The 26,469-nt window shown below is 42.4% G+C and overlaps 1 protein-coding gene across 3 annotated transcripts; it reads right to left on the minus strand.

The window, feature by feature from the left end:
- Positions 1-3,447: 3,447 nt before the first annotated feature.
- CFAP57 (cilia and flagella associated protein 57) lies at positions 3,448-26,462 on the minus strand. 3 transcript variants are annotated; one of them, XM_064147796.1, is made up of 22 exons: positions 26,306-26,462; positions 25,917-26,233; positions 24,234-24,517; positions 23,864-24,047; positions 22,864-23,016; positions 21,370-21,509; positions 20,517-20,682; positions 20,023-20,136; positions 19,307-19,519; positions 18,468-18,641; positions 18,123-18,284; positions 17,494-17,649; positions 16,683-16,776; positions 15,236-15,426; positions 14,106-14,279; positions 12,854-13,012; positions 12,304-12,447; positions 11,060-11,176; positions 9,977-10,111; positions 9,750-9,893; positions 4,307-4,433; positions 3,448-4,030 (listed from the first exon to the last, which is right to left on the minus strand). In XM_064147796.1, the coding sequence occupies exons 1-22, from the start codon at positions 26,460-26,462 to the stop codon at positions 3,876-3,878; spliced, it is 3,660 nt and encodes a 1,219-aa protein (XP_064003866.1). In that variant the 3' UTR covers positions 3,448-3,875. The 3 variants fall into 3 exon arrangements, with proteins under 3 accessions (XP_064003866.1, XP_064003867.1, XP_064003868.1); XM_064147797.1 differs by lacking the exon at positions 3,448-4,030 and having other exon boundaries at positions 4,319-4,450; XM_064147798.1 differs by lacking the exons at positions 3,448-4,030; positions 4,307-4,433; positions 9,750-9,893; ... (4 more) ...; positions 14,106-14,279; positions 16,683-16,776 and having other exon boundaries at positions 15,276-15,426.
- Between the last annotated feature and the right edge of the window lie 7 nt (positions 26,463-26,469).

The following is a 26,469-nucleotide window of genomic DNA, read 5'->3' on the forward strand; positions in this document are numbered from 1 at the left end:
CAAGCTCTCACCTCTCGCCTGGGCAGGTGCATTCCCCAGCAGGGTGGCGTCTCAGTAAACCTGCTGCTGGCCTTGGAGAGGTTCCAGAGCCGCGCTGCCGTGCAGGCACTACCCTCCCTCTCTTCCCGAGCAGGATCTGGCCCTGCAACGATCCTGGAAGGCGGCTCATTTCCTCCCAGCTGGAGGTGATGGGTGCCAGAGCCAGGGAGCAGCTCCCAGGCAAGCAGGTGAGAAGAAGACTGCAGCCAGGTTGGCGGCATTAGGGACAGTTTGACACAGTCGGCAAGTATTTGCTATCAAACAATATAGCTCCTGCAGTACTGGATAGGCTAGGGCCATCTGATCACATCAGGACTGGATCTTTGTATGGCATCAGGCCAAGCAGGCACTTAAGTCAGGCAGGATGTCACTGTGGTGCCACTCCCCCATTGCAGCCAGAGTACCCCCCCTCTCCTCCCCCCATCAGTAGAGCCCACCATGCTGCAGAAGAGCAGGGAAGAGTAGCTGAAAGAAAAAGGTGACCATTTTGAAAGGAGTTAGGGACACATTAAAACACTGATTTGAGAGAGGAAGAGGAAAAAAGAAGAAGGTAGCAAGAATGTTGCAGTCAGCATGGGCATGTGATTCCCAAACTGAGTGCATGCCCACTCCTTTGTGGCTGGGTTTAATGACAGCAGAGGAGATCGATACTGTGAGTCTCAGCAGCTCAAAAATCTCCTGGGAGATGTAGGAAGAGAATTGGGCTGAACAACAGCTCTTGCCTGACTAAGGGAGGCTCAGTTATTGAACTGCATGCTAGTTTTTTAGCAGGCTGTGAGAAGGCAGGCTTTGAGATATGCTAACACAATAGAATCATAGAATCAACCAGGTTGGAAGAGACCTCCAAGATCATCCAGTCCAACCTAGCACCCAGCCCTATCCAGTCAACCAGACCATGGCACTAAGTGCCTCATCCAGGCTTTTCTTGAAGACCCCCAGGGACGGTGCCTCCACCACCTCCCTGGGCAGCCCATTCCAATGGGAAATCACTCTCTCTGTGAAGAACTTCTTCCTAATATCCAGCCTATACCTACCCTAGCACAACTTGAGACTGTGTCCCCTTGTTCTATTGCTGGTTGCCTGGGAGAAGAGGCCAACCCCCACCTCTCTGCAATGTCCCTTCAGGTAGTTGTAGACAGTAATAAGATCACCCCTGAGCCTCCTCTTCTCCAGGCTAAACAGGCCCAGCTCCCTCAACCTCTCCTCATAGGGTTTGTGCTCCAGGCCCCTCACCAGCTTTGTTGCCCTTCTCTGGACACGTTCCAGCACCTCAACATCTTTCTTGAATTGAGGGGCCCAGAACTGGACACAGTACTCAAGGTGTGGTCTGACCAGTGGTGAGTACAGGGGAAGAATAACCTCCCTTGACCTGCTGGCCACACTGTTCCTGATGCAGGCCAGGATGCCATTGGCTCTCTTGGCCACCTGGGCACACTGCTGGCTCATCTTCAGCTTACTGTCTATCAGTACCCCCAGGTCCCTTTCTTCCTGACTGCTCTCCAGTTAGATACCAGTTAGCATCACAACTTCAATAATTTAGGTGAGTAAAATCTGACAGGTCTTTGAAAACTTGTAAAATAGAATCTGTCCAGTGGTTGTTGTCCAAAACCTAGAACAACCGTGATGAGACAGCTTTCTCTGTACAAATACCCTTGAACAACAAACTTGCCAGCGCTTTGAAAAACCCTGTCCTTTAGCTAGGCCAGTTAACAAACACATCATCCAAGGGAAAACCTTATTCAGCTTTAGAGACAGCCATACGTTCACTTCAGAAAGTGGGCTGTTGTTTTACAAGAGCTTGAGACGCTTACCAGCTCCTTTTAAGAGAGGTACCGAGAAACAGACAAAGGAGAGATCAAGAAAGTGTCTTTGCCCCTTGAGACAATTCGTAAGACTATTAGCATACAGAACTATAACCCAATTACAACTTCATTCCACAAACCATTTCCACAGCACGTGTGGGAGATTGGCCTTGGTGCAAGTTTCCCAGAGCAGAAGGCGCTCATTCGTCTATTTTGCTTCCAGCGGGTCTCTGATAAGCCTCAGTTGTAGCACTCTGCTGTGCCTGATGTTTAACGTTCTCCCTTACAAACAACGTTTTAGCTCCCTCTTAGCCACTAAGATGAAGTTCAACATCTTCTTGAACCTAGTTTGCCAGCTGTCTACCTAAGCTTCATCTGACATTCCTTGTGTTGCCTTTAAAACCTTTTTAGAGAGGGTGACACATGGGCATACTTCTATGCATATTAATCACCACTTAGAAATCATTCCTCACTTGCATATGCTTCTTCCTCTTACTAGGACAAGGTTCTTCTTTTTCAGAAAGATTGATTCCATTTCTCTAAACCGCATCTATTAAAGCAGTGGCTTCTACCACTCAATTTATTCTGACAGAGAGGTGAAAATTATACCACATGGGAGCCTAGCAAATTAAAATGGGTGTGTGCTGAACATTTAAGAAGGAACTAGTTTCTAAAATATTTGCTAATTGCATTAATTGCATCCTCTTTCTGTACAGGAAGTACCAAGATGATTATATGGGGAGAGGGGGAGAAAGAAAGGGTGTTAAGCCAGCATATTAACTGGCCACTTCTAGCATGAGTTCTTCCTGAAAAATAAAAATAGACTAAAGAAACTTAACTCCAGATTCATGGACAAAGCACTCAGCTGAGGTCTTCCAGGTCATGGGAGCTTGTGGAACCATCTGTTTTGCCATGATGTTAGCCTAGTCCAGTATCCTTAACTGTAATAATAGCTATGTGTTACCCAACTTTGGCACCACCACCTCCTGTATAATGTTATTATCAGTCTGTAGAAAGCACTCATCACTTCTCTGTAATTCAGCATAGGAAATGAAAGCACTGAGGTACTGATTGCTCTAATACCATATGTATAATTCTATGCTCAATCAGTAGCTTAAACATCTGATGTATGTGAAGTACTTCACAGTGCCAGAGTGTCCTGCACTGACAAAATAGATGAAAAATGTACTTTTTTCCCCTCTGCCTGCCTTTCTCTATGCATAAGTAATTTTCAAAGTCACTTTTAAAGAGAATTTCACTAAAAACTGAACTAAAGGGATTGCAGATATTGGGGGAGGGGAGGGGGGGGGAAGAAGCAAAGATTAATTTATCAAAGTTATAGGAGAGTTACAACATAAAGTTTGAACTTCATTCCAGATTTCAGAATCTGAAACTGGGCTGTTCTTTCATCCTCCTGACAGATGAGATAAACATGTATCTGGACAAGAGGCAAAGGCTTGAGCAAGGGCTCTAGCTCAGGTATGCTTGTCCACTAGTCAAAGTTTGCCCTCCCAAGGTATATTTTTAGTCTGTGAGCGGATACTTGCTGGGAATAACATTGAGATCTGTCTTAAGTGCAGGTAATCATTTGCATGGACATAGGCAATTCAATACTGGAAAATAAAACATGTTGACTTTTGCAGCACAATGACACCAAACTAAAATTCTAGCAGAAAAGGCTTACAGAATTTTATCAGCTCTTATGAACTAGGACATGTTATTTTTCAAGAGGTGTATATTTCCCCTAATAAAAGAAGGCACTAAGATCAGTCCTGCACTAACAGATTTTTTCCCTCTTGTTTTATAAATCAAAGAAAGATCAGGTTCCAGGCAAGCAGAAGGGAGTGTTGTGTTCAGAGACGTGAGTGCTGCACATTTCTGGAGGAAGAGACTAGGAGCATGGAAATGTAAACTACACTGTTGCATCTCTGATCTTGCCAGGAAAATATAATAATGTAAGTTTTCCTTTAACCAGGTCACATCCTTATTGTGTCTTGTGGCTTCTTTCCAGATTCAGCTTATGAAGATCTCTGATTAAGAGAGGCTGAATGGCAAGGACTTGCTCTTCTCCTGGATTTGGCTTCGCAGGTATTGAATTTCTAGCTGCTGCATTTCTATGATTTTCTCACTTTCCTTCTCTGCATTCAGCCTTAGGACAGCTGGGCTGGACAGCACTTCACTGGAGGGAGCTAGAAGATAAAATCAGAGACGACAGAGCAGAGTAACAAAGATCCATCTCACAGAGTTCTTTGGCATGAACAAAGAAAAGCATTTTGCAGGGCTGAAGGAGTAGAGTTACGCAGTAGGACTCTGCAGTATTTAGCACCTTCAACAACTAACACTGCAATATAACAGATAGCAGCAGGCAGGAGAAGCTGGCATGCTGCAGAGACAGCAATATAACTGTTCATCATAGACAAAAAGAGCACTGACAATACAGAAAACATACAAGAAGTACTATTCACCTGTGCCTTGAATTGCTTGTTTTTTCTTGGCTAGTTTTAGCGCTGCCCGGAGGTCATGCACCTGGCTGCAGGCCGCCTTCAGCTCTTGCCGCAAGTCATTGGTTTCCTTAATCAGGCTCGCATTTTCCTGCAAAAACAATCTGCCTGTGAGGAAAAGCACAAGCACAGATACTGTCTGGCTCAGCATATGTATCTTCATCTCATTGGGGAGGACACTCATACTGTAGAGTCATAGAACAGTTTGGGTTGGAGGGCATCTCTAAAGGTCATCTAGTTCCACCCCCTCGGCAGTCAGCAGTGACATCTTCAACTAGATCAGGCTGTTCAGAGCCCTGTCAAGCCTCATCCTGAATATGCCCAGGGATGAGGCCTCAGCTATTTCCTTGGGCAACCCGTTCCAGTGCTCCATCACCCTTACTGTGTTCAGTTCTGGGCCCTCCAGTTCAAGAGGGACATGGAACTGCTTGAGAGTGTCCAGCGCAGAGCCACGAGGATGATTAGGGGAATGGAGCACCTCTCTTACAAGGAGAGACTGAGGAAGCTGGGGCTCTTTAGGTTGGAGAAGTGGAGACTGAGAGGTGACCTCAGCAGTGTTTATAAATACATAAAAGGTGAGTGCCAGCAGGATGGAGCCAGGCCCTGCTCAGTGATGCCCAGTGACAGGACAAGAGGCAATGAGTGGAAGCTGAGGCATAGGAAGTTTCATTTAAACATAAGGAGTAATTTTTTTCACTGTGAGGGTGATAGAAGAGTGGAACAGGCTGCCCAGGGGGGTTGTGGAGTCTCCCACTCCAGAGATATTCCAAGCCCACCTGGGCGCATTCCTGTGTGATCTGGTATAGGTGATCCTGCTCTGGCAGAGGGGTTGGACTGGATGATCTCCTGAGGTCCCTTCCGGTCCCTGACATTCTATGATTATGGTAAACAACTCGTTCCTAACACCCAATCTAAATCTCCTCTTCTCTAGTTTGAATCCATTGCCCCTTGTCCTATCACTACAGGCCTTTGTACTCAGTCTCTCTTCATCCTTCTTCTAGGCCCCCTTCAGGTACTGGAAGGTTGCTATTCGGTGTCCCCAGAGCCTTCTCTTCTGAACAACTTTGCTGAACAACACCAAGTCCCTCAGCCTGTCTTTGTAGCAGAGGTGTTCCACCCCGATTATTTTCGTGGCCCTCTTCTGGATGCTCTCCATCAGGTCCATGTCACTGGGGAGGGGCACACTGGACAGTACAGAATTAGTATCACAAGCAGAAGACACAGGGCATCAGTACAGTACACAACATTTCAGGTAACGTCGTGGTAGATTTGACACACAACACGGCAGTATTCAAACCCTATTAGCTCAATAAGCTACTATTTGTTTTGCCTTCTGACTGCTGCTGCACTCCAAGGTATCATCTTCCCTGCTCACTCCACAGAGAAGCTCAGGTTCCTTCCTGGATTGATTCAATTAATTCAGAATTAATGTGAACAATTCCCATTTCTCCCTCCAGTGTCTATTATTTTGCTTTTCATTAGCCACTGTGTATCTGTTAACTTCAATTGCCTCTATCTCCTTGAAGTTCTTCAAAGCCCTCTTCATTACTTCTGATAGACATCACTTTCCAACACCTCTTCCAACGTATTAAGAAGTATATAAAGCCCATAGAGACTTAGGATATCTACTGCTAGCATGCTGTTATGAGGAAAAGGCAGCCATCCATTGTTTCCCCCCTTTTTTTCAGTCAGTTTGCAACTCATACTAGTTCAATCTTCTATTTTTTTTAAATGGTCTACCACAAAGCATCTTTGCTGAAGGAGTTGTGAAAGTACAAGCAAGTGTACTTTACCTTCTGCTGCAACAAACACTTTAGCAAAACCAGTATGGGGCGATAAAACTCATGATTTAGAAACTGGAGCACCATTAGCTGTTTCTCTTCTAGATTCAAGTGGAACTGTGTATTTGCCTCTTACAAAGAAAGTGAAATATCTTATCGCATCAGCAAAGTGCAAATGTTAAACAGCTACCATCATACCTAAACCAAGAATAGCAACAATTTCAGCTACCCCTGGTGGCTTTTCAGAAGTTGTGGAACATGGCACCATTATAGCCCCTCTAACTTCATCACAAATGGTCATTTTTTACACAGATAAATGGCCAAAATGCATGCTTTGGGTATCTCACATACTACCAGTCTCACATAAGAGGGAACCAACTAAAACAAGAGGAGATAAGAACAAGGATTAATGACATTTTCCTATGGAAAAGGTGTCTCCAAATCTTGATTTTTGTTTTCAATTACACTTTTGTTTGATGGAGGTATTTATGGTGCCATAGGAGATTTATGCAAGCCATATGATTTGGTTTCTTACAGTATGCTTATAAAGTACTGGCACCACACAACTGAAAACTGCTCAATAACAAAGTGCAACTTTGCAGTTATCTGTATATAGATGCGCTCAAAAGGTCCAAGCTGGCAGCAGCAGCTCCAGGTGCATATACATGGCAAGACAGTATTTTAGCTCCAACTCGCTGGCGCAATCCCAAGCACAAATGCAGGCTGGGTGGTGAATGGCTGGAGACCAGCCCTGAGTAAAAGCACCTGGGGGTCCTGATTGATGAAAAGCTCAACATGAGCTGGCAGTGTGCACATGCAGCCCAGACAGCAGCCATGTCCTGGGCTACATCAAGAGAAGCGTGGCCAGCAGGACAAGGGAGAGATTCTCCCCTTTTACTCTGCTCTTGTCAGACCCCACCTGGAGTACTGTGTGCAGTTCTGGAGCCTCCAACACAAGAAGGACATTGAACTGTTGGAGTGAGTCCAGAGGAGGGCCACAAAGAGGGCTGGGGCAGATCTGCTATGAGAGTTGTGCTCTTCAGCCTGGAGAAGCAAAGGCTTTGAAGAGACCCTGTAGTGGCCTTCGAGTACCTGAAGGGGGCCTACAGGAGACCTGGGGAGGGAGAATTTACAAGGTCTTGTAATGACAGGCTGAGGAGCAATGGGTTTAAACTGGCAGAGGAGAGATTTAAACTGGATGTTAGGAAGAAGTTCTTTATGGTGAAGGTGGTGAGACACTGGAATGCATTGCCCAGGGAGGTTGTGGCTGCTCATTCCCTGGAGGTGTTCAAGACCAGGTTGGATGAAGCCTTGAGGGACCTGTTCTAGTGTGAGGCATCCCTCCCTGTGGCAGGGGGTTGGAACTGATCTTTGAGGTCCCTTCCAACCTAAACCATTCTATGATTCTACAAACTCAAGTCTTTCAACAGATGAAATTTGACTGCTAAGCATTTATGCCAGAGCATGATCCTCAAAGGAACACATGAAGAGAATAACTCCTAAGAATCAGTCAAGGTCATTTTCTTTTGATCTGCCTTCAGGGTTAGGTCACAGCATTTCTGTTTAGGTGTACCTTAGTTATCAACACCTTCATAAATTCACTCTGAGTGGTTGCATGCTGCTATCAAATGAAGGATTTTCTTTTAGTCTACTAGTATAATACCTAGCATCTTGTATTAGGCAATCTGGACATTGTAGAAATGTGTTGTTTGGTTTGCTGGATGTTAAAAGGCTGCTGGTTGCCACTGATAGTACTTATCTGAAAAGGCATGCTATCCAGAGAGGTTAGTTTTTAATTCCATCTTTGCATTCTGACAGAAAGCTGGCACTGCAGTGCAGTGCCCTAAAATAAATGTCTATGGTAAAACTCCTTGCCATGGGATGCTATGGCAACATATCCATTGTTTCAGAAAAGGGATTGATCAGATGCATGGAGGATGAGGCCATCAGGTACAACTGCACATGATGTCTGGGATGCAATCTACAGCCTAGGAAGTCCCTACAGTGATGACTATCAAAGACAGGTAGAGCAGGTTATAGAAGAGATCATCCTACCATGCTTCATTTCAAGCAATATTACTTCTACATCATTTATCAGTGTCTGGTTTTATGTATTCAAGTGACAACAAAGCTATTACAAATACAGAAGGCTGGAAAGAAAACTGATAGACTAACAATAAGCAACTTGCCAATTAGTAAGAATAATTACAATTATCTTTTGACACTTCAAATCATCTGTTGCAGCAGTCACTAGTACAATGTACCAATGAACACTCACTAAGAGGAATGTACAGCTCTGAAAATGTGTAAGCATAACTGAGGAATAACAGAAATACAGAGGCAGAAGGCCGTCAAGATGTCATTTACTTTTTCACAGCAAGTCCTGACAGAAATTTGACTAAACAAGTCTTAAAAGGTCCCTGTGAAGGACTGAAAGACCATGATAATTCCTCCTGCCTGTGAAGTCTCATTTATCAACTGTAATTCAGAGAAATGTTTTTTCTTTGAAGCAACCATGCTGGTTAGAACCTTTGATATCTTCATCTCCCAGATGTTTTATTAATTCAGTTTTAATCACCATTTCATGTTAGGATTACTGATCCATGACATTAAGTATTATCACTATGAGCACAATCTGTCACCATATTCCAGCAAGGAAATTCTTCAGGTTATTTTCTGAAACCGTTTGTGCCAAAGGAAATGTCTAACTTACAGAAGCAGCATAAAAAGTAAAATGGGTCCAGAGAAGAACATGGTGGAAGCCTGAGGAAGCACTATGAAAAAATAGCAAGAAAGAAAGTTGACTGAGGAGGGGACAGAGGTCTAATGATTCTGAGGAAACACAATAAAGTAACAGTGAAGAAAGGACTAATGAGAGGAAAAGGAAATGGTGAGTGAACAGATGGAGATCATGCTGAGACTGTAAAAGTGCTGCACTCCTAGAATCTTTGGTGTGGAACTTTAGATCCTCTCACTCCAGATGAAAACAAATTGTATCTTTTGTGCCTGCAGTCACAAGTTTACCTCGCTTTGTAAGGAATAAGGATTCTGAGCAAGCAAACTTGGCATGAACAGATATAATCATCATGTGAAATACCTGAAAGTGAAAAGCAGAAAGTTCTTCTGACTGCAGACCACTAGGCATGAGACTACGTTGCTAAAGAAAGTAATTTGTTTTCTTCTCCTCCTTCAAAATTACTTCCCAAACACTACTACAGAGCAAGTACAGCATGTCACTCAGGTGCAAATTGACTAAGGTAGCAATGATAAATACTCTTTGAAATGAAAAATATGTACATTCATTTATTAAAAGCCAGCCATGCAGCAGAGATTCCCTAGCTCCTTTTACGCTAGGGAGTGGGAGATGAACAAAAGTATCTGTAAAACAGCAGCAATTTCTGACTGCAGAGATTTTGCTCTTTTTGTCCAGAAAATTACAGAACTTTGGTAGCTCCAGGAATATTAGTCTTGAGTGCAAGCATTTGAAAAAAGTAGGATTTTCAGTCAGAAATCAAACCAAAACTGGTTCAAAGTCCTAAGAAACTATACTGGTAAGGCTACTAAAGTCTCTTTTGTGCAGCTGCTTCCTTTTTCCCTCCCCATACCATAAAGAAAAGGCTTATTACCCGCAGCATGCGCCCGTAAGCGGCTTGGTGGATTTCCTGATCCTTCACCCTTGCCTTTTTTAAAGCTGTCACATTCCTCTCGAGGTACTCTCGCTGCCTCATGTACTCCTGCTGCAAATCTGTGTCCACGGGCTCAGTCTCCACCTGAGGGGGCACAGCATTTTGACTCAGTAATTACGCTACCAGCAAAATTAACCTACAAACAGAAGACAAAGGCTCTGACTCACCAAGTCTGGTTGCTGCACGTATTTGGTGTAGAGCTCACGGATCTCGTTCTTCAATTTTTGTGCATCCTGAATGAAGCCCACACAATTGTGAAGATCTGTTTTAAAGCGTCCGACCAGAGTTTCCATATCTTGTTTCTGCAAGAATGATTTAGGTTCATTCTTATTTGGCACATCAGAGCACTCTGTCATGCAATTTTCTAGAAGGTCTGGTGAAAGCTCTCATGTACTACCTTTTCACTTCAGTTAAAAGAAAACAAAAATCATAAAGGAACCTGCTGGGGGGGTGAGCACTATATTTTGAAGAACAATGATAAGTTTTAGCAGTAATTATAATCCAAGATACTTGGATTAGGTAAAGTAAGTGCCGACATCCAGAAATCTCACCTCAAAACCGGTGGTTTTACTACCATGAATGCTACCCCTCACTGTTCTTTCCCAAACAACCTATAATCTTATCTAAAAACACACAGACAATTAATGAGATGGCAAAGGGCAAAACATATGCACAACTTGATTTGACAGCAAGATGATTCTATGATTGCCTTTCGTCCTCTGCTCGGCTTCTTCCAGGTTCCTCTATCTGCTTCCTCCTTCCTGCACTCCCTGCTAAGCTCATTCACCTTCACTTTCAGTCCCTTTTCCTCCCTTCTGCTCAACATGCTTGTTGTCAAACAAACTCCATTAATAAGCCCACTCTTGATTTCATCCTGCTAATGCCTACATATCGCTATAGGTGATATGTGCTGATCCTTTCAGGCCAAGTATCCCCTAGTTTCAAGCTTGGGCAGGAAAGGGCAGTCATTTAAGCACTTGCCTCACTGCTTTGTTAAACCTAGTAGAATATGTCTTAGTTGGACAAACTGGCACATAAATAACTGGATTGTTTTTCTCTTTTAAATATCAACTCTGTAACCTTAGTTGCAGGCTTGGAAGTTTTCTGTCATTGTCCCCATTGACCACAGACTCCTGGACCTTGGACACAGTATCCCTGAAATACCCATTTGCTTGGATTAATGCTTTTGTAGCGTTCTGTGCCTACAAACTTCAAAGTGTAGGATGTGCCCAGTGGCTGTACTTTTATACCTTCTGCCTCTCTCTCTGCATCTCACTCCGGGTCGCCTTTAGTTTCTGCTGTGTTTGTGTGATGTTCAGCTTCAGCTGCGTGCTCTCCTTGTGCAATTGTTCTCGGTCCCGCTCCATCTGAAAGGAAACAGGAGGAGGAAACCAGGATTAAAAGGAGACATTGAAAAACAACACCTAACAGGAAAACCGGAGATTAGATTTACAGACTTCAGGGGGTAGATCCCCCTCTTCAGGTTGAATAGCAGCATGAAAATAAAAATCAGTTTTGGAACAACACTGCCCTCTGTCAGGGCATACGGAAAACACAAACCCAGGTTTTCAGCTCCCTTTCGACTTAATGCGATGCCCCTTCGCTTCCTTGAGCTGAAATGGAGCTTTACTGTCCCGTCGGAATAAAACTGGGTGAGATGGAAACGAACAGCCAATACTGCAAAGAGTAAGTGCAATAATAGTAAGAACCTGATGCTGTAAAGAAAGAAATGCACTGAAAAAGCTGTGGGCACACAGGGGAAAAAAAAAAAGAGGGAAAAAAGGCAGTAAGGGTACTACAGCATTTATTGGTACGAGATGGTGAGCAAAAGAGTGAAGAGGGTTTTCATGCTGGTCTGGTGTATATATAAATTGTTCATGAGTTTAATTTAAAAGGCTTTTGCTCAGAATAAACAGACTCATGAAAACTGTATTACTGATGAGCTATGTCATTTGGCTGAGCTAAAGGCACAACTAATGGGGAGATCACAGTAAGTTTCTATCCTAAAGAAGTTGCCTCAATGAATTTGCTGCAAGCTAAATAGGAATACATGGGATTTCCCCATGGATTAGTTGATAAACAGTAATACCTAACCCTTAAACAGCTATGGCTCCATACATCTGCAGCTTTTCTGAGAGAAGTTCACTTTCTAATCCTACAGGTCAGTAAAGGCAGTATCTTTCAAACTCTGCAGGGAGGGCAACCACATAAGGACAGGATCTAATTTTAAGCAAAACTGGCATTATCATGGTCTACAATTAAATACTGAAGCAGGAACTTAAATAACTGTGTTGATAACTGGTAGCATGTGATAGAAAATTAAAGGGCAGCTATTGTGTGCAAATATTTTTATTAGCTGTAAAGATACTGAATCAGTGCTCTGTATCCTTGAAAGAAGTTAAGGAACAAACAGGGTGGAGTCTTCCATGGGATTTGCCAGATCATCTTTGTATTCAGACAAAAGCCTTAGAAATAGAGGTCAAATGAGAGTCACCTCATGGATCTGCTCCTTCAGTGTTCTAATATCATTTTCACGTGACTCTATTTGCTTCATAAATTCCTCTGTCCTTTGATCCAGTACCAGCTTCAACTTTGCCAGTTCCTGATTTTTCTTTTTCAGGTCATATATGTGCTTCTCCTAGAAGAAATAGACAGACATATCTGAGTCAGACACAGCACTCTCAAAACAGATCCCTAGGCCAAGGCAAAAATACATCAGAGGCGAAGCTGGCAGCCACAGATCTTGTGGAAGTTTGGATTTTAGTTGCATGTCTACACAGACTGAGTGGGAAGGGAGGGGGCAAATATTGCAAAGAGCTGTCTACGGATCCCAGAACAGGGGATAAGAAACTCAACACATTCAGCATGAGCCCCCAGCCCCAAAAAGTTTAGAATGTCAACTGAAAACTAAAATCTCAAACTAAAGACTGCAAATTATTTAAGTTAAAACCGAGTTTCCAGTCACATGGTCTTATCACAAGGCAACAATACCTCTAAGTTTAGGGAGGGTACCTTTGATCTTAGTCAATTGTCCAGTTTCTTACCTTGTCTTGGACAATGTTGTCTCTCTCTTGAATCTCTGTCTTCAGTGTCGAGATGTCCTTCTCTAGTGACTTAATGATGCCTTCCAGCATCTGTTGTTCCTCTCTCATTTTCTCGATGTCCCTGTTTCGCTCCGCGAGCTTGTCCTGTAGGTTATTCAACTAGAAAGGCAAACAAGTAAGAACTTAATAGTTTCCAAAGGTTGTGCATGACCTAGCCACCCTACTCTGTAAAATACCTTGTAGACAGTGTGAGATAAGGGATATCAAACTAAGAGAAGATTAAGGAGCACAGCACTTAAATACCTGTAATTCAAAAGTGTGCTGAACATTCATTTTTGCATTTTCTGTCTATTTTGACAGAATACTCACTGGATCACAAGGAATCGAGGAACTTGCATCCAGAAGCAAGAAGAGTATGGGTATTATACCTGAACATCTGCTTCAAGTAACACTCAAACCATGGAAAATTATTTTATCATGATCATAGGTTATAGTTCTCTGAAGATGTCAAAAGTAGACTGGAAAGGAGCCCTGTTTGTAGCTCTTGAGTACCCTCAAAATCCCCACCTCAGTACTCAGATCAGTGAAGCCAAGAAAGCTGTAAACAAGAAATAGTGCTGGTCAAACTGTGAGGACCAATGAAGAAATTTCTGGCATCTGAAAGACAACAGAACTGAAAACAGTACCATGATAATAGAAGGTATGGAGGAAGAGATCCTTTGTCTCCAGACAGATTCTGAAGGAACTGAAAAGAAAACATGTACCTCTAACACCCGTAGGCAAATGTAATACTCATCCAGAAAAAAGAGCTGGAAGGTTTTATGTCTCTTTAAAAATCTTAGTAAAACCAATTAAAATGACAATGCATGCAAAACACAAAGTGTTTGCTGCATTGAATGAAGCAGTCGAAGTATTTTCCTAACAAAGCAATACATTGGATCCTGTAAAAAAAAGCAAGTTTAATTTCTTTCCCATCAGAGAATAACATTATAATTTATAATTTAAAGCTATGTAAGATAAAAGAAAGTGAACTAAAAATCCCATACCTCCTCTATCCCTAATCATATCAGCAATACATCTGCACACAGCTTCTTCATCTGCCCAAATATCCTAAAGCATTCCAACTGATGAAAGAATGGAATGCCACCTATTTATAGACTGAACTAATATACTATGTTGATAATGCCATTAATCACATTCAGTCCTTGGCTATCCATGTGCAGTTCTGATCCTATCACAGAATAAGAGATACCCTTTTATTCATGACTCCTATTTCTCCTTTCAGTTGGTGGTTCGATTCCTTTTCTTCCATGAGCCATCTTTGATACTTGACTTTGATTTCCAGAATTTCTTGGTCTCCATCTTCTTCCATTTGTTTTGTAATTTCTTCATGCTCTTGAAGCTGCTGCCTCATATCTTCCTTTGCCTGCAGTAAAGTAAATATTAGAGGAGACAATAAGAGACTAATAAAGATGTAGAGAACTTTTTTATTTGTAAATAAAGAAGATCTACATTGAGTGGACTCTTCAACTGCAGCAATGGCATTTAAGGTAACAAGTTCTTGGAGGATTAAAGTAACTTTCAAAAATGTTAAGGCAAACATAAAACACACTTTAAAAAACTCTTCCTCAAGTTTGGATACTTCAGGTTAGGCACATGACATGAATACTTATGTCAGCAAACTTCTTCTGGCTGCAGAAAACATAAGCATGAGTAACACTTGAGATCTTTAAGATTGCAGTTTCTGATGAACTAAGAACAACAACAGCAACAACAACAGGTCTGGATCAGTCTCTGTATGTCTCTCTTCTCACATTCATTTCTCACATGCTTCCCAAATTGCATTGCCACATAGGGCTGCAAACAGTAATGTTGACAGAACTCATTGACTTCAGACATTGCAGTATCAGTTATCTGGTTGCCCTTTGTTGAGCTGTCTTTGACCTCAATGTGCAGGACTTTTTGAAGTACTTAGATTATTTCTCTGCACTTCTCAAGTTATGCAGGTAAGAACTTCATCGACTCAGGAATGGAAATGTTATCTTTTCACTAGAACAAGGTCATTGAATCTTTCTTCAGTTACAGCAAAAGTATAATTTAATCCACATTAAAGGAAGAATTCTTGGATCCAGAAGAATGAGAAGTGAAGCTGAGAATGCCTAAAGACATTAAACTTAGCAAGTTACTTGCCGAAGGTGTGTAGCCCAGAAAAGTTGGTAACTCAGCTGGGCTTCCCTTAGTACTCTTCTACCTGTCAACATATTTCCCAAGGTTACAAGCAGATTAGAATTTGCATGGAGTGAGCCAATCCCTCTTTTCTTTGGCAATGTTTTATCACAGTTGGAGATAAATTTAATTCAAACTGTTAATCAAGTTTCCTACCTCTTCCAGCAGAGCAGATTTCTCATTAAGTTTTGCCTCATAATATTCTGTTAGCTCCTTCACAGTACTGCTTTTGCTTTCTTCTAAATTGTGCAATTGTTTTTCATATTCCTCCTGCATCCTCTGGGCTTTCACTTTCAAATCCTCATATTTCTCATTTTCCTTGAAGAGTTTCTGGTTACTGTCAGATTCTGGTAACAGGAAACACAGGGAATGAGTAAAACTAGTGGAAAAAAGAGGTGTACCTTATCAATCATGTCATACTTGTTTGTCTTTTTGGCAGCTGGTTGCAATAAGCTACACTAGAAGCACTTATCTCTTTCTTCATCAAATCTATAAAGGTTTTAGTCTCTGTGGCCACACAAAAGTTTACACCAGACAACCATCTCTTGAGTTTTCTGCTCTTTCTTTCACTTATCCCTTCACTTATAATGCCTGTTGCAAAGCTGTGATTCACCTCGCAGTTGTGTCTCTGAATGTTCTGCTATATCCCTGCTTCTTACATTGGGACAGAATGTTGTTCTGCTTCAGGTCTAAAACACACACCAGAAATCTCCTCCTCTGCCTTACTACAAACTAGTAACAGCTCTTTTAGCCTTTCCTTTGAGAGGACAACCATAACAGAGCTGTATAAGCTGAAGTATTCTGTGCAGTTCTGGGCTTTCCAGACACTAGACGCATTAGAGAGTGCCCCATGGAGGGCTACAAGGATGCTTAAGGGGCTGGAACAGATGTCTTCTGAGGAAAGGCTGAGAGACCTGAGGCTGTTTAGTTTTGGAAAAGAGAAGACTGAGAGGAAATCTTACTGATGTCTATAAATATCTGAAGAGTGGGTGTCAAGAAGGTGCTGGTCTCTTTTCAGTAGTGTCCTGTGATAGGACAAGGGACAACAGACACAAACTGGAACACAGGTAGTTCCACTTCAACCTAAGGAAAAACTTCATTTTCTGTACTGGAACAGGCTGCCCAGAGAGTTTGTGGAGTTTCCTTCTCTAGAGACTTTCAAGGTGAATCTGGATATGCTCCTGAGTGACCTGCCCTAAGTGATCCTGCTTTGGCAGGGGCATTGGACCCCTAGTCTGCACTGGTGCCTGCTGTTATTCCTCCCCAGATGCAGGACTCTGCACTTGTCCTTATTGAATGTCATGAGGTTGCCTTTGCCCAGCTCTCCAGCCTGTCCAGATCTCATAGGATGGCAGCACAGCCTTACTGTGTGCCAGCCATCCCCTTAAATCCCCAGACATCTAAGATATAGTGCCCATGTGCATATTTTCATCATGGTCATTATGTGTGTGGTGTAGTTTAGACAGATGCATAGTCTGCAGTACCTGTATCACACACATACATTTTTACTTGTACTGTCACAATCCCTCCTTGCCACATTGCTGGCTATGAATTTAATGTGCTTCCTCCAGATTCTGATTACAAACACTTGTTATAGTCTAACCTAGCTGTTGCACCTCCCTGGCTTGTTTATTCATTAGTTCAGACAGTTGAAGATGGTGTTGTAGCTCCTGTTTTTCTTTCTCTGCCTGTAAAATCTGGGGAAAAAAAATAAGAGAAAGAAAATCTGAATTTGAAACTAGGCAAAGTAGTGTCTAAACTGTTTGTGCTTGCCCATGGCAAGGATCACATACACAACAAAATTTATATTTAAAGTCTCCCACCAAAGTTCAGATGCCACATGTCACTAAACCAAGTTTTCCCAGAGAAATTGAGGATTGTTATGAGAAATTATGAAACTATGCAAAGCTAAGGGAAAGTAGCAAATGGAGTTCATGTAATACAGTGTACTCTATAATCCCAATCTAACAAGAAAAGGTTGTGATCTACAAAAGCCTTTAGTTCTTTAAGTAGTGTCTGCTTGAGGAGAATTTGCCATTGCACAAATTACTGTCCAGATGTTAAAGTTCAAGCTGAAACCTTATTTGTGATGGAGTTTTTAAGGCATGGGCCTGTTTCTTCTCAAGTGTGCTACAGCCTTCTGATCCTTGGTCTCAGGAAGCATTTACTGCTGGAATTGTTTCTTCCGTAAGGATATCTATAGGCTACCTAGGACAACTCTTGTAACCTCTTGTACTTACAAGATACTTAACTCAAAGGTGGCTTCATGCTTTACAAATATCAAGAATGTTATTGGAAAGGAATAATTAACTTTTTCAGGTGCTTTATGAAATTCATACATATATAATGCAAGCTTGAATTAATTTATTCAGTGAAAGGCATCTTGGTATTTGGTTCTGCAACATGAGTCATACCTGGTGTTTGCTTTTAAGGGAGCCTATTTCCTGAGTGAAATGTTCTTCCAGTTCTTTTATCTTTTCATTATAGTGTATGTCCTTGAAATGCAGCTCGTAATCATATTTTGCCTGTAGATTTTTCACACGAATGTGCAGGTCTAGCATTGCCTGATTCTGTTAGGACATGGATGAGAAGATAATTTTAACAGACAGATTATTTGCCATTAGCAACAGCTTGTTAAGGACAGTTTATTTACATGCACATATTTATGAAAGACAGCCTTTCAGAGAATTTTCAGACAGACCAGGAAGTTCAAAAAGGAAAGTTCTTTGCTATTTCACAAGATGGCTTATAGAAATGCAGCTTCTGACTTTTATATTCCATCAGAACTGCTTTCAAGGGATTGGGGAAAGTATTAGAGAAATGTTTAAACTTTTCTTCACTCCCTCTGTTCATACAATACTGTTTGCATACTAACAAACATCTGCAGCTACTTGCTGTAAGGGTTTTTTATGATGAAAGCTATGCAAGCTGTCTTAAGCAGAAGGCCTTGTAGGAAGAGGTAGTCACAACCATTATGCAAATGTAATTCATAATCCATACACTAGGAATTCTATGGTTACTGCCCACAAGTTGCTCCTCCTACCTTCTCTTTCATATCTGATCTCATGATCAGCACTTCCTCAGCATAATCAAATTCCTTTAGCTGCTTTAGTATCCCATGCCTTTTATCAAAGACTTTCCAGATAAATATAGATCCATCCTCTGAGGCAGTGAGCAGAAATAGGTCATCATTTGTCATGGACATCTTAGAAGAAAGACAAGGACGAATAGGAGACACATTTTGATTTTATACCAAATTTTTCTCCCCACCCACATACTGGCTGTCACAGAAAGGCAGCAGTGGCAACATGAACACAGGAAGGAGAGTCAGCACTAAAGGAGATGTGTGCAGCTGCTATTAGGGAGAAAAGAAAGTAGACTGTGTTACCTTTGTGACAGCCCCTGCATGGGCCTGATACTCATTGAAATCCCCTGTCAGTGGCAATGGGTACTTCATAGCTCGAATTGTTCCCAGAGATGTACCAACAAATACCATGTGCCCAGAACGAGAAACAGCTACTGCAGTATAAAGAACACCAAAAGCAGGCACCTCATGCTGGATCTGAAAAAAAAAAAATAGCAAACTAAACTCAACCCCCACAAAATCCCAGTAAGTTCACTAACACTATTTGATTACTTATAATTGCATAAGCAACTGCTCTGTGTCTGCCTCTAGCAAATAATGCAATTGAACGAATCAACATGCCTATAGGAGTAATTAGTATCAGGCTAGAATCATAGAATGTCAGGAGCTGGAAGGGACCTTGAAAAATCATCTGGTCCAGCCCCTCTACCAGAGCAGGATCACCTAGAGCAGATCACACTGGAACAAGGCTAGATATGGACTGTTAAAATTTCAACCCAAGTTCCATACATTCATCACTTCTGAAAGATGCAATGGTTATCACATACAATTATCTACTTTTCTGGATAAAGATAATGCATGTGGCTTACAGTGGTAACCACAATATGCTTGTACTTCAGCAAAACATCTGGTACAATACTGCCAAGCCAGTTTGTTGGTGGGATTAGATTTCTAGGTAAACACATTATAAAAATATAAACCAAAGCACATGGTAAAACACATTAGAGCATAAGAAAAGAGCCAGCACAGCCAGCTACCAAAACCAGGCCAATTCCTTCTTACCACATGGGTGATAAGCAAACCAAAACACAAAGCACTAGTGTCCTCCCCAGAGACCTCAGAAAAGTCCCACGAAAGCTCACCGAAGACTCTGAAATTTCTTTGAGAGTTTGGTCGGATCCAACAGCAAAGATGATTTTGGCATCAGAAGACAGGGCAATGCTGCTGTAGGCACAGGACTCGAGCACACACTCTGAATCCTTTCTACCTTTTGACAAGTTCCATTCATACACAGCACCATGTGTGTCACAGGAGACTACCTTAGCATCATCTGCACTCCACTTAACCGCATGTATCTGGCAAAAGTTAAACACACCAAGGAGCCCAATGTGTAGGTCACAAACATATACCATGAAGCCGTTTTACTGGTAAGTCCAGGACAACTTTGGAATGATGCTTCTAAGTCTCACTTTAAAACCCCTGGATGTTTCTCATCTAATTCCGTTTTAGCATTTAAAAATGAATAACATCATTAAGAACTACTTTATGAACATGCTGGCAGGAAACTGCTCATTTCAGTAGTGAGTAGTACATTTTATGTTTGTAATTTATTTGGTACTGGGATATTTTTCCTGGTTCAGCTACCTGTCAATCATTCACCAGTTTAAGGGCAGAATCTTCAGATATATCTAGTGAATGCATACACAGACATCCATCCAACCAAAACTTACTTCTGTATTTCTATTTTTAATTTTGGGGCCCATTTCAGATTTAAAGTTATACTTTACCATTTCAAAATGCATCTTACCAACTAGTTCATACTTTAATGAGTTGCATCCTGTAGGATTTGTTTACTAACCTTCCCACTATGTCCTTTCAGATTATTAACATTCTCAAAGGTGATGCTGGAATAAATTTGAATTACATTTCCATTAACTGCAGCAAAAAGATGGCCTCCATTACTGAATGAGCACTACAAAAAGAACATAGTAGATGCAGTGGATAAAAACATTATTGCATTGAACTCCAGCAACATCATTGAATATCAGAATGTTACACAAAACTAAAAGTCCATGACATAATCTGCCTCTTACTGCTTTCTTGATGATGCTTTCCCATGTAAAATCCAGTCCTTGAGTATTTGCAAGATAACTAACCCCTTCTGCTGCTTCCCAGGTCCACAGTTATACATCAGTCTCTAGGCTTATTTTCCAATAGTCAGAATCCTTTTCTCTAAGCTTTGATATTGTAAATCCTGCTAAGATCTATTGGAGAGGCTTCTGTCTTCTGTCATTTCTCTAGCACTCTACTCCCTGCCAACTGCCCAAATTAATTTTTTGCATCACTTCTTACCTCTCTACACTGTCTCACAGCAAACTCCTTCAAAACATGCATGTCCTCATACAGTAGACTTATAAACTGTAGTTTGTCAGAAAACCCAACCAAACAGAAAAGGCCACTGGGATGAAGTGATATTGTGTATGCTTCCTCCTGATATTCCTTATACAGCTCCACAGTGCTGAAAAGAGAAAACCATGGTGTAGTATAGAAGAGTACAGACTCCCTGTGCACACCTGACAGGACACTATCTGCCTGGCAAAGACACCTGCAGCTACAACTTGATTCTGACTCCTCCTTGAGGAAGAGTGGTGTCATTCAGTTAAGGAATGATCACTCACATGTTACAGGAAACAAAGGCAAATCTGGACTTTGAAAAGGTGTGGAACATGAAAGAGTAAATATTTTTTTACTGTAGTATAATGAAGAAGGTTAAATGAACCACTGCTTGTAAATCTATACAAACCTCTCTTCTGAGATCTATTTTTCTGACCCTCTTCCTCCACAGAACCTTAAAAGCTGGAGTCATTTTGCTTAAGAACTATGGCTATGAAGCAGGAGATGGGACAACAGCATCTTAAGACAAAGCCAAATGAAACACTCCTGGAGAATTTTTCTTCCACAACACATGACAATTCTGCCACCAAAACAGCTTATTAGAAAAGGCCTTGGATTCTTTTGGCACTGTTTTTAAAGGCACTGCATATTCACACTCCCCAGATTATGTGAGTGAGACCATTTACATCCCATACCACACAAGATTTTTACCAGAACAACACTCTCATTCATATGAGATTGCTGCTGTTGGACCAATAAACAATATACAAAAGAAAGTAAGAGGTAGTAACAAACACAAACAACTCTTTACTTCATTTTGTAATTCCAGATGTGGACAGATCTATCCAAGGAACATGTTGCAATAATGGGTTTCCAAATACAAATGTCCAGACCAGTGATTGAAGTAGAATGCAGTGGGAAATTCAGATACACAAAATAAGCTGCCTTCTCCTGAGAAAAAAAGAGAGAGCACAAACAAATCATTGACATTTCACTGCAGGCAGTAAGGCAGATTAGGTATCTATCATAGCTCTTTGTATACTGTAATCAAGTAGATTTAAGGAAACCACTTAACCCTTTCACTGCATCAGCCTGAACCTAACAATGTTAAAATATAATGACAGTAGAATCAGTTTTAACTTTATAATTAATAATCAAGAAATGTGATGCAGGGAACACGTTGGGTCCATAGTTCTCATGTGAGGGCAGGACACAACAGTTTAAGAGGGAGAGGGATCTGCTGGAGAAGGTCCAGCGGAGGGCTACAAGGATGATTAGGGGACTGGAACACTGCCTTATGAGGAGAGACTGAGGGACCTGGGGCTTTTTAGTCTGGAGAAGAGAAGACTGAGAGGGGATCCAATAAATGTTTATAAATATCTGACGACTGGGTGTCAGGAGGTGAGGGGGACAGGCTCTGCTCACTTGCTCCCTGTGATAGGACAAGGAGCAACAGATGAAAGCTGCAGCACAGGAGGTTCCACCTCAACACAAGGAGGGACTTTTTTACTGTAAGGATCACAGACCACTGGAACAGGCTCCCCAGAGACGTTCTGGACTCTCCTTTTCTGGAGACTTTCAAAGCATTTCTGGATGCATTCCTGTGTGACCTGAGCTAGATTGTATGGTCCTGCTCTGGCAGAGGGGTTGGACTCGATGATCTCTTTGGGCCCATTCCAACCCCTAACATCCTGTCATCCTGTGATAACTGTAGGTAAAGACCTGTAAAGATCTTTTTGTACTCCTGTAAGCAGGTTAGGTGTACAGGCATACTCCCTACAAATATATTTCATGGTAATGCATTTATCTCATGTTTGTATTATTTAATTCCTTCAGAGTAGGGAATGTTTCTTCATTCCATTTGCATTTCACTTCGAACTACGTATTCAAAAACTATTTTTTTAGAGTAACATGAGACTCCCATGGCTGTTGCAGTCTCATAACTGCATTGTTTCTGCATATTACAGTGGAGCATAAACTACTACAGTTACATTGAAAATCTCTCCATTAAAGCCTTACTTGAGTGGTACAACAGTAACAGGCACCCTTAAATGGTTTTAACAGTGTCCTCTCTCATTCTGCTGAATAACATCAGATATTCATACAGAAGCATGCTTAAGTAAGGGGCTACTGAAATAGAGCTCTCTGAGAAGCATGCAGAGCACCTCATGTAATCAGCTTAAAGGGTTCAGATGCTATTTGATGGATTTTATGAAATGGCCATAGAAAGCAACACTGCCTGTGCCACTAAAATACCCCCCTTACTGGACAGAATGGTTGTGGATAGTGGTAAGATTGCACTCACCTTCAAAAGATCAGTGGAGAGCATAGTAAACATGTAAAGCTGGTTTTTATCTGTGTTAACAACTACTGTTTCCTCAGAGGGGCTGAAGCATATATGTATGATGTCCTGTTTGCCTGACTTTTTTGGCCTACTGCTGAACAGGTCCCGAGGAAGCTGCACAACAAATACATCCTGTGGGATATTCCAAGTCTCCATGTTTTAGTAGCAGGCACGCACACACACACACTTTTGCTGTAATGCTGCTCTAATAAGCATATACATAGGAAGACAACTTGAATCATAGAATCAACCAGGTTGGAAGAGACCTCCAAGATCAGCCAGTCCAACCTAGCACCCAGCCCTAGCCAGTCAACTAGACCATGGCACTAAGTGCCTCAGCCAGGCTTTTCTTGAACACCTCCAGGGATGGCCACTCCACTACCTCCCTGGGCAGCCCATTCCAATGCCAATCACTCTCTCTGTGAACAACTTCCTCCCAATATCCAGCCTATACCTCCCCCTGCACAAGTACTGCAAGGCAGAGGACAAAAGAGCACAAGATTAAAAATCTTTAGCTAGATTACCTGTTGGGGAATAACAGTAAGAGTGCACAAATCTCATGGCACCAGAAATGAGTATCTGAGGGGAGAAAAACTTTTCCCCTGGGCAAAAGCTGAAAGGCCTTGTTCTTCAAAACCGGTGTAAGCTACTTCTTAGATCCAAAAGTCTTCATAAATAAAAACTTTATTAAAGGTTTCCTGAAGTTTGGAAGCCTCAAATCACATTTTACATGTGCAAACTTGCGGAGCTACTTTGCTAAAGGACATCTGTCACTGACTTTTGGTGTGACCTCTTGGCAACTCCCTTCCCTTCAACATCATCAGGATATCTAGTTAATGCTTACAATGTAATTAAGAGATGTGCTAAAAATTATTATTAGTAACTGGGTTGGAAGCACTCCCACCCCTATAAACAGGCCTCTGCTGCATAACTGCTTGGAAAAAAATTTTTTTCTCCCTACCCAGATTTCCTGCCTCTCCTTGTAGACTTCCTTTTCCTTGGTCTTCTCAAACAGAAGAACAACTCCTGGGCTAGATGCACATGCAAAGCCTTTGGAATAAGCTGCAATTGCAGATATTCGAGGCAAGGAATCCTGTTGTGGATTAGGATCTTCAGAGACCAGTTCAGAAGACACATCAGAAGAACTGCAAGCAGGAAATGTATAAACAGGAAATCCAGAACAAGGAAACATGAACAAAAAATGCTTATTGGCAGCAATTAAAATAGCACAACCTACTCATAAACTGGACACGAGGAAATAAGTGAATGGTTTGCAACTAATCTACATGTTCAAGCGTGAACCATTAGTAAAAGTATTTTAACAGATTTACCTTTCACATGCTTTTATAGTTGCATCTTCTGCATCTCTGGGTGGGGTTTTATACTCTAGACTTGTCTCCCAGCGCAATTCTCCAGTTTCAAACAAGATGAGTTTGCCTGTGTCAGTACCACATATAAGTTCCTCCTCAGACAGCCAGACATGGCACAAGTAGTTTTGTGGCTCTCTCTTTTCTAAATTCACCTGCTTCAAAGTTCCTCCACTGTACTTAAAGAGTTTAAAAAAGCCATTTCCAGTGATACAAACCTGTGTATTGTCTTGAGGACTAAAGCTCACCTACGGAATAAAAGAGAGATAAATTATTTATACAACTGTGTTCACAAATATGCAGATAATATACCTGCTCTAGAGATTTACAATACCACATACAGGAATACAAAGAAAGGAAGCAAGTTCCTAGAAACATACAGGAATACAAAGACTAAGAAATGACTCCCATAACTATATATTGCAGTTTTCCCCCTTTCACATCTGTGTTTATCAGTTTTATATGATGCTACAAATATATTGCCTCAGTTAAGCTGCTATCACAATGCAATACTGAAGAGAAAGTTGTCTCTGCCCTTCAGAATTAAATGATAGAAGTAAGGTCTAAACACCTTTTTACTCCCTTATTTCTCCAAGAATCAAGTTTCCTGAGAAGTGAGACCATTCATTCATAAAGGCCAGAATTAATTCTTTATTTTTGTCAAAACTTGCCCATTGTGCATATTAATTAACTCAAAGAATTAGATATTTACTGGTGAAAACAGTGGAATAGCCACCATAATATCCAACATGAAGGATAGCAGGGGCAGTTAGACTGAATTTTTCATGCTTAATGGGACTTTAGACAGCAGTTCCCTTTACAATCAATCTTTCTCCTCTCCATGGAATAGACATTCACCCAATCTCTGCTTGTGGGTGTACTCTAGGAAAAAACGGCAGCTAGAGCCCTACCAATCCATGTAGTGCAAGCCTCTTATCGCCCTGCGATTAAGAAAGATAGGAAGAAATTGCACGCAAAGTAGGATGCTGGAATTGTTGGAAGTATCATCAGTCTGTTCCTAGTCACTGCTCCTGGGCTACCCCTCAGATCAGCAAACAGAACAGACTTCAGAAAGGAAAGGGTGCATGAGCATGCTGAGAGCTTCCAAACGTGTGCTATGCCTAGCGAGCACAGCCGATACGTTCAGTGAGCATTTCTGCCGGGACACAAGCGACACGCTCATGGGATGCAAGACGATCTCAAGTGATGTAAGAGACAGAGACATAAGAACGTCTATTAGGGGCAAAGCAAAAAGGTATTTAGCCCAGCGTCCTATTGCCGAGAAAGGCCAACAGCAAACGCAAAAAAAGGCTACAGAAACTATATAACATTCACTCTAGAGCCTTTTCTTCCCTCTTGCTCCAGATAAAAGCCTGCGCACACACCCCATAGCCTGAGCTAAGGTGCTAGCTGGCACCCAGTACTTGCCGAACTCAAGTGCGACTCTTCCATCACCTTTTCGAAATAGTGGAAGAGGCTCCCAAAGTAACTGCCAGCTGCGAGTCACCGTGTTACAAATAACCGCAGAGCCGCTGGCCCAGCTCAGCTCTGGAGGCAGTTGTCTAAGCTCCCGTAGCCCGGGAGGGAGCCGAGTGAGCCCGCTGCTGGCACGGTAGACCTGGAGCCCGAGAGAACCTCGGCCGTTACCTGGCAGACGCCAGTGCACGGAGCCTCGACGCGGACCGCCGCCATCAGCCGCTGCTTCTCCCAGAACCAATAGGTGAGGTGCCCCTCAGGGGGAGCCGTGGCGGCCGCCAGGAACCGGCAGTCGGGGGAGAAGGCCAGGGACACCGCCTCTCGTGCCGGCAGCTCGGCGGCGAACAGCGTCCTCCGCCGCCGCACCGGCTCCGACGACAGCTCATAGACGGTGAGCACTGGCTTCTCCGCCACTGTCTCTGAGACGGCCAAGTACTGCCGGCTGGGGCTGACGGCCAGCGCCCGCACGCCACGGCTCTTCTCGGTGCCTGCGGGGAAGAAAGTGTCAGGATGGGCTGGAGCTAGGACTAGGACCGGGAGCGGGCTGGGGTCGGTGCCACCTGGGATGAACTTCTGCCATTTCTGCTCGAGGTGGAGCCGGAGGCAGCCCGTCCCTGCTGCGTGCAGCACGACCTGATCCTCCACGAAACAGACGCCGCCGCCCACCCGCGGCCGGCAGCCGAAGACAGCCACGGGCTGAGCCACCACCGTCGGCATGCTGCCG

This window comes from Pogoniulus pusillus, chromosome 8 (genome assembly GCF_015220805.1).
Source record: "Pogoniulus pusillus isolate bPogPus1 chromosome 8, bPogPus1.pri, whole genome shotgun sequence".
Taxonomy (NCBI): domain Eukaryota; kingdom Metazoa; phylum Chordata; class Aves; order Piciformes; family Lybiidae; genus Pogoniulus; species Pogoniulus pusillus.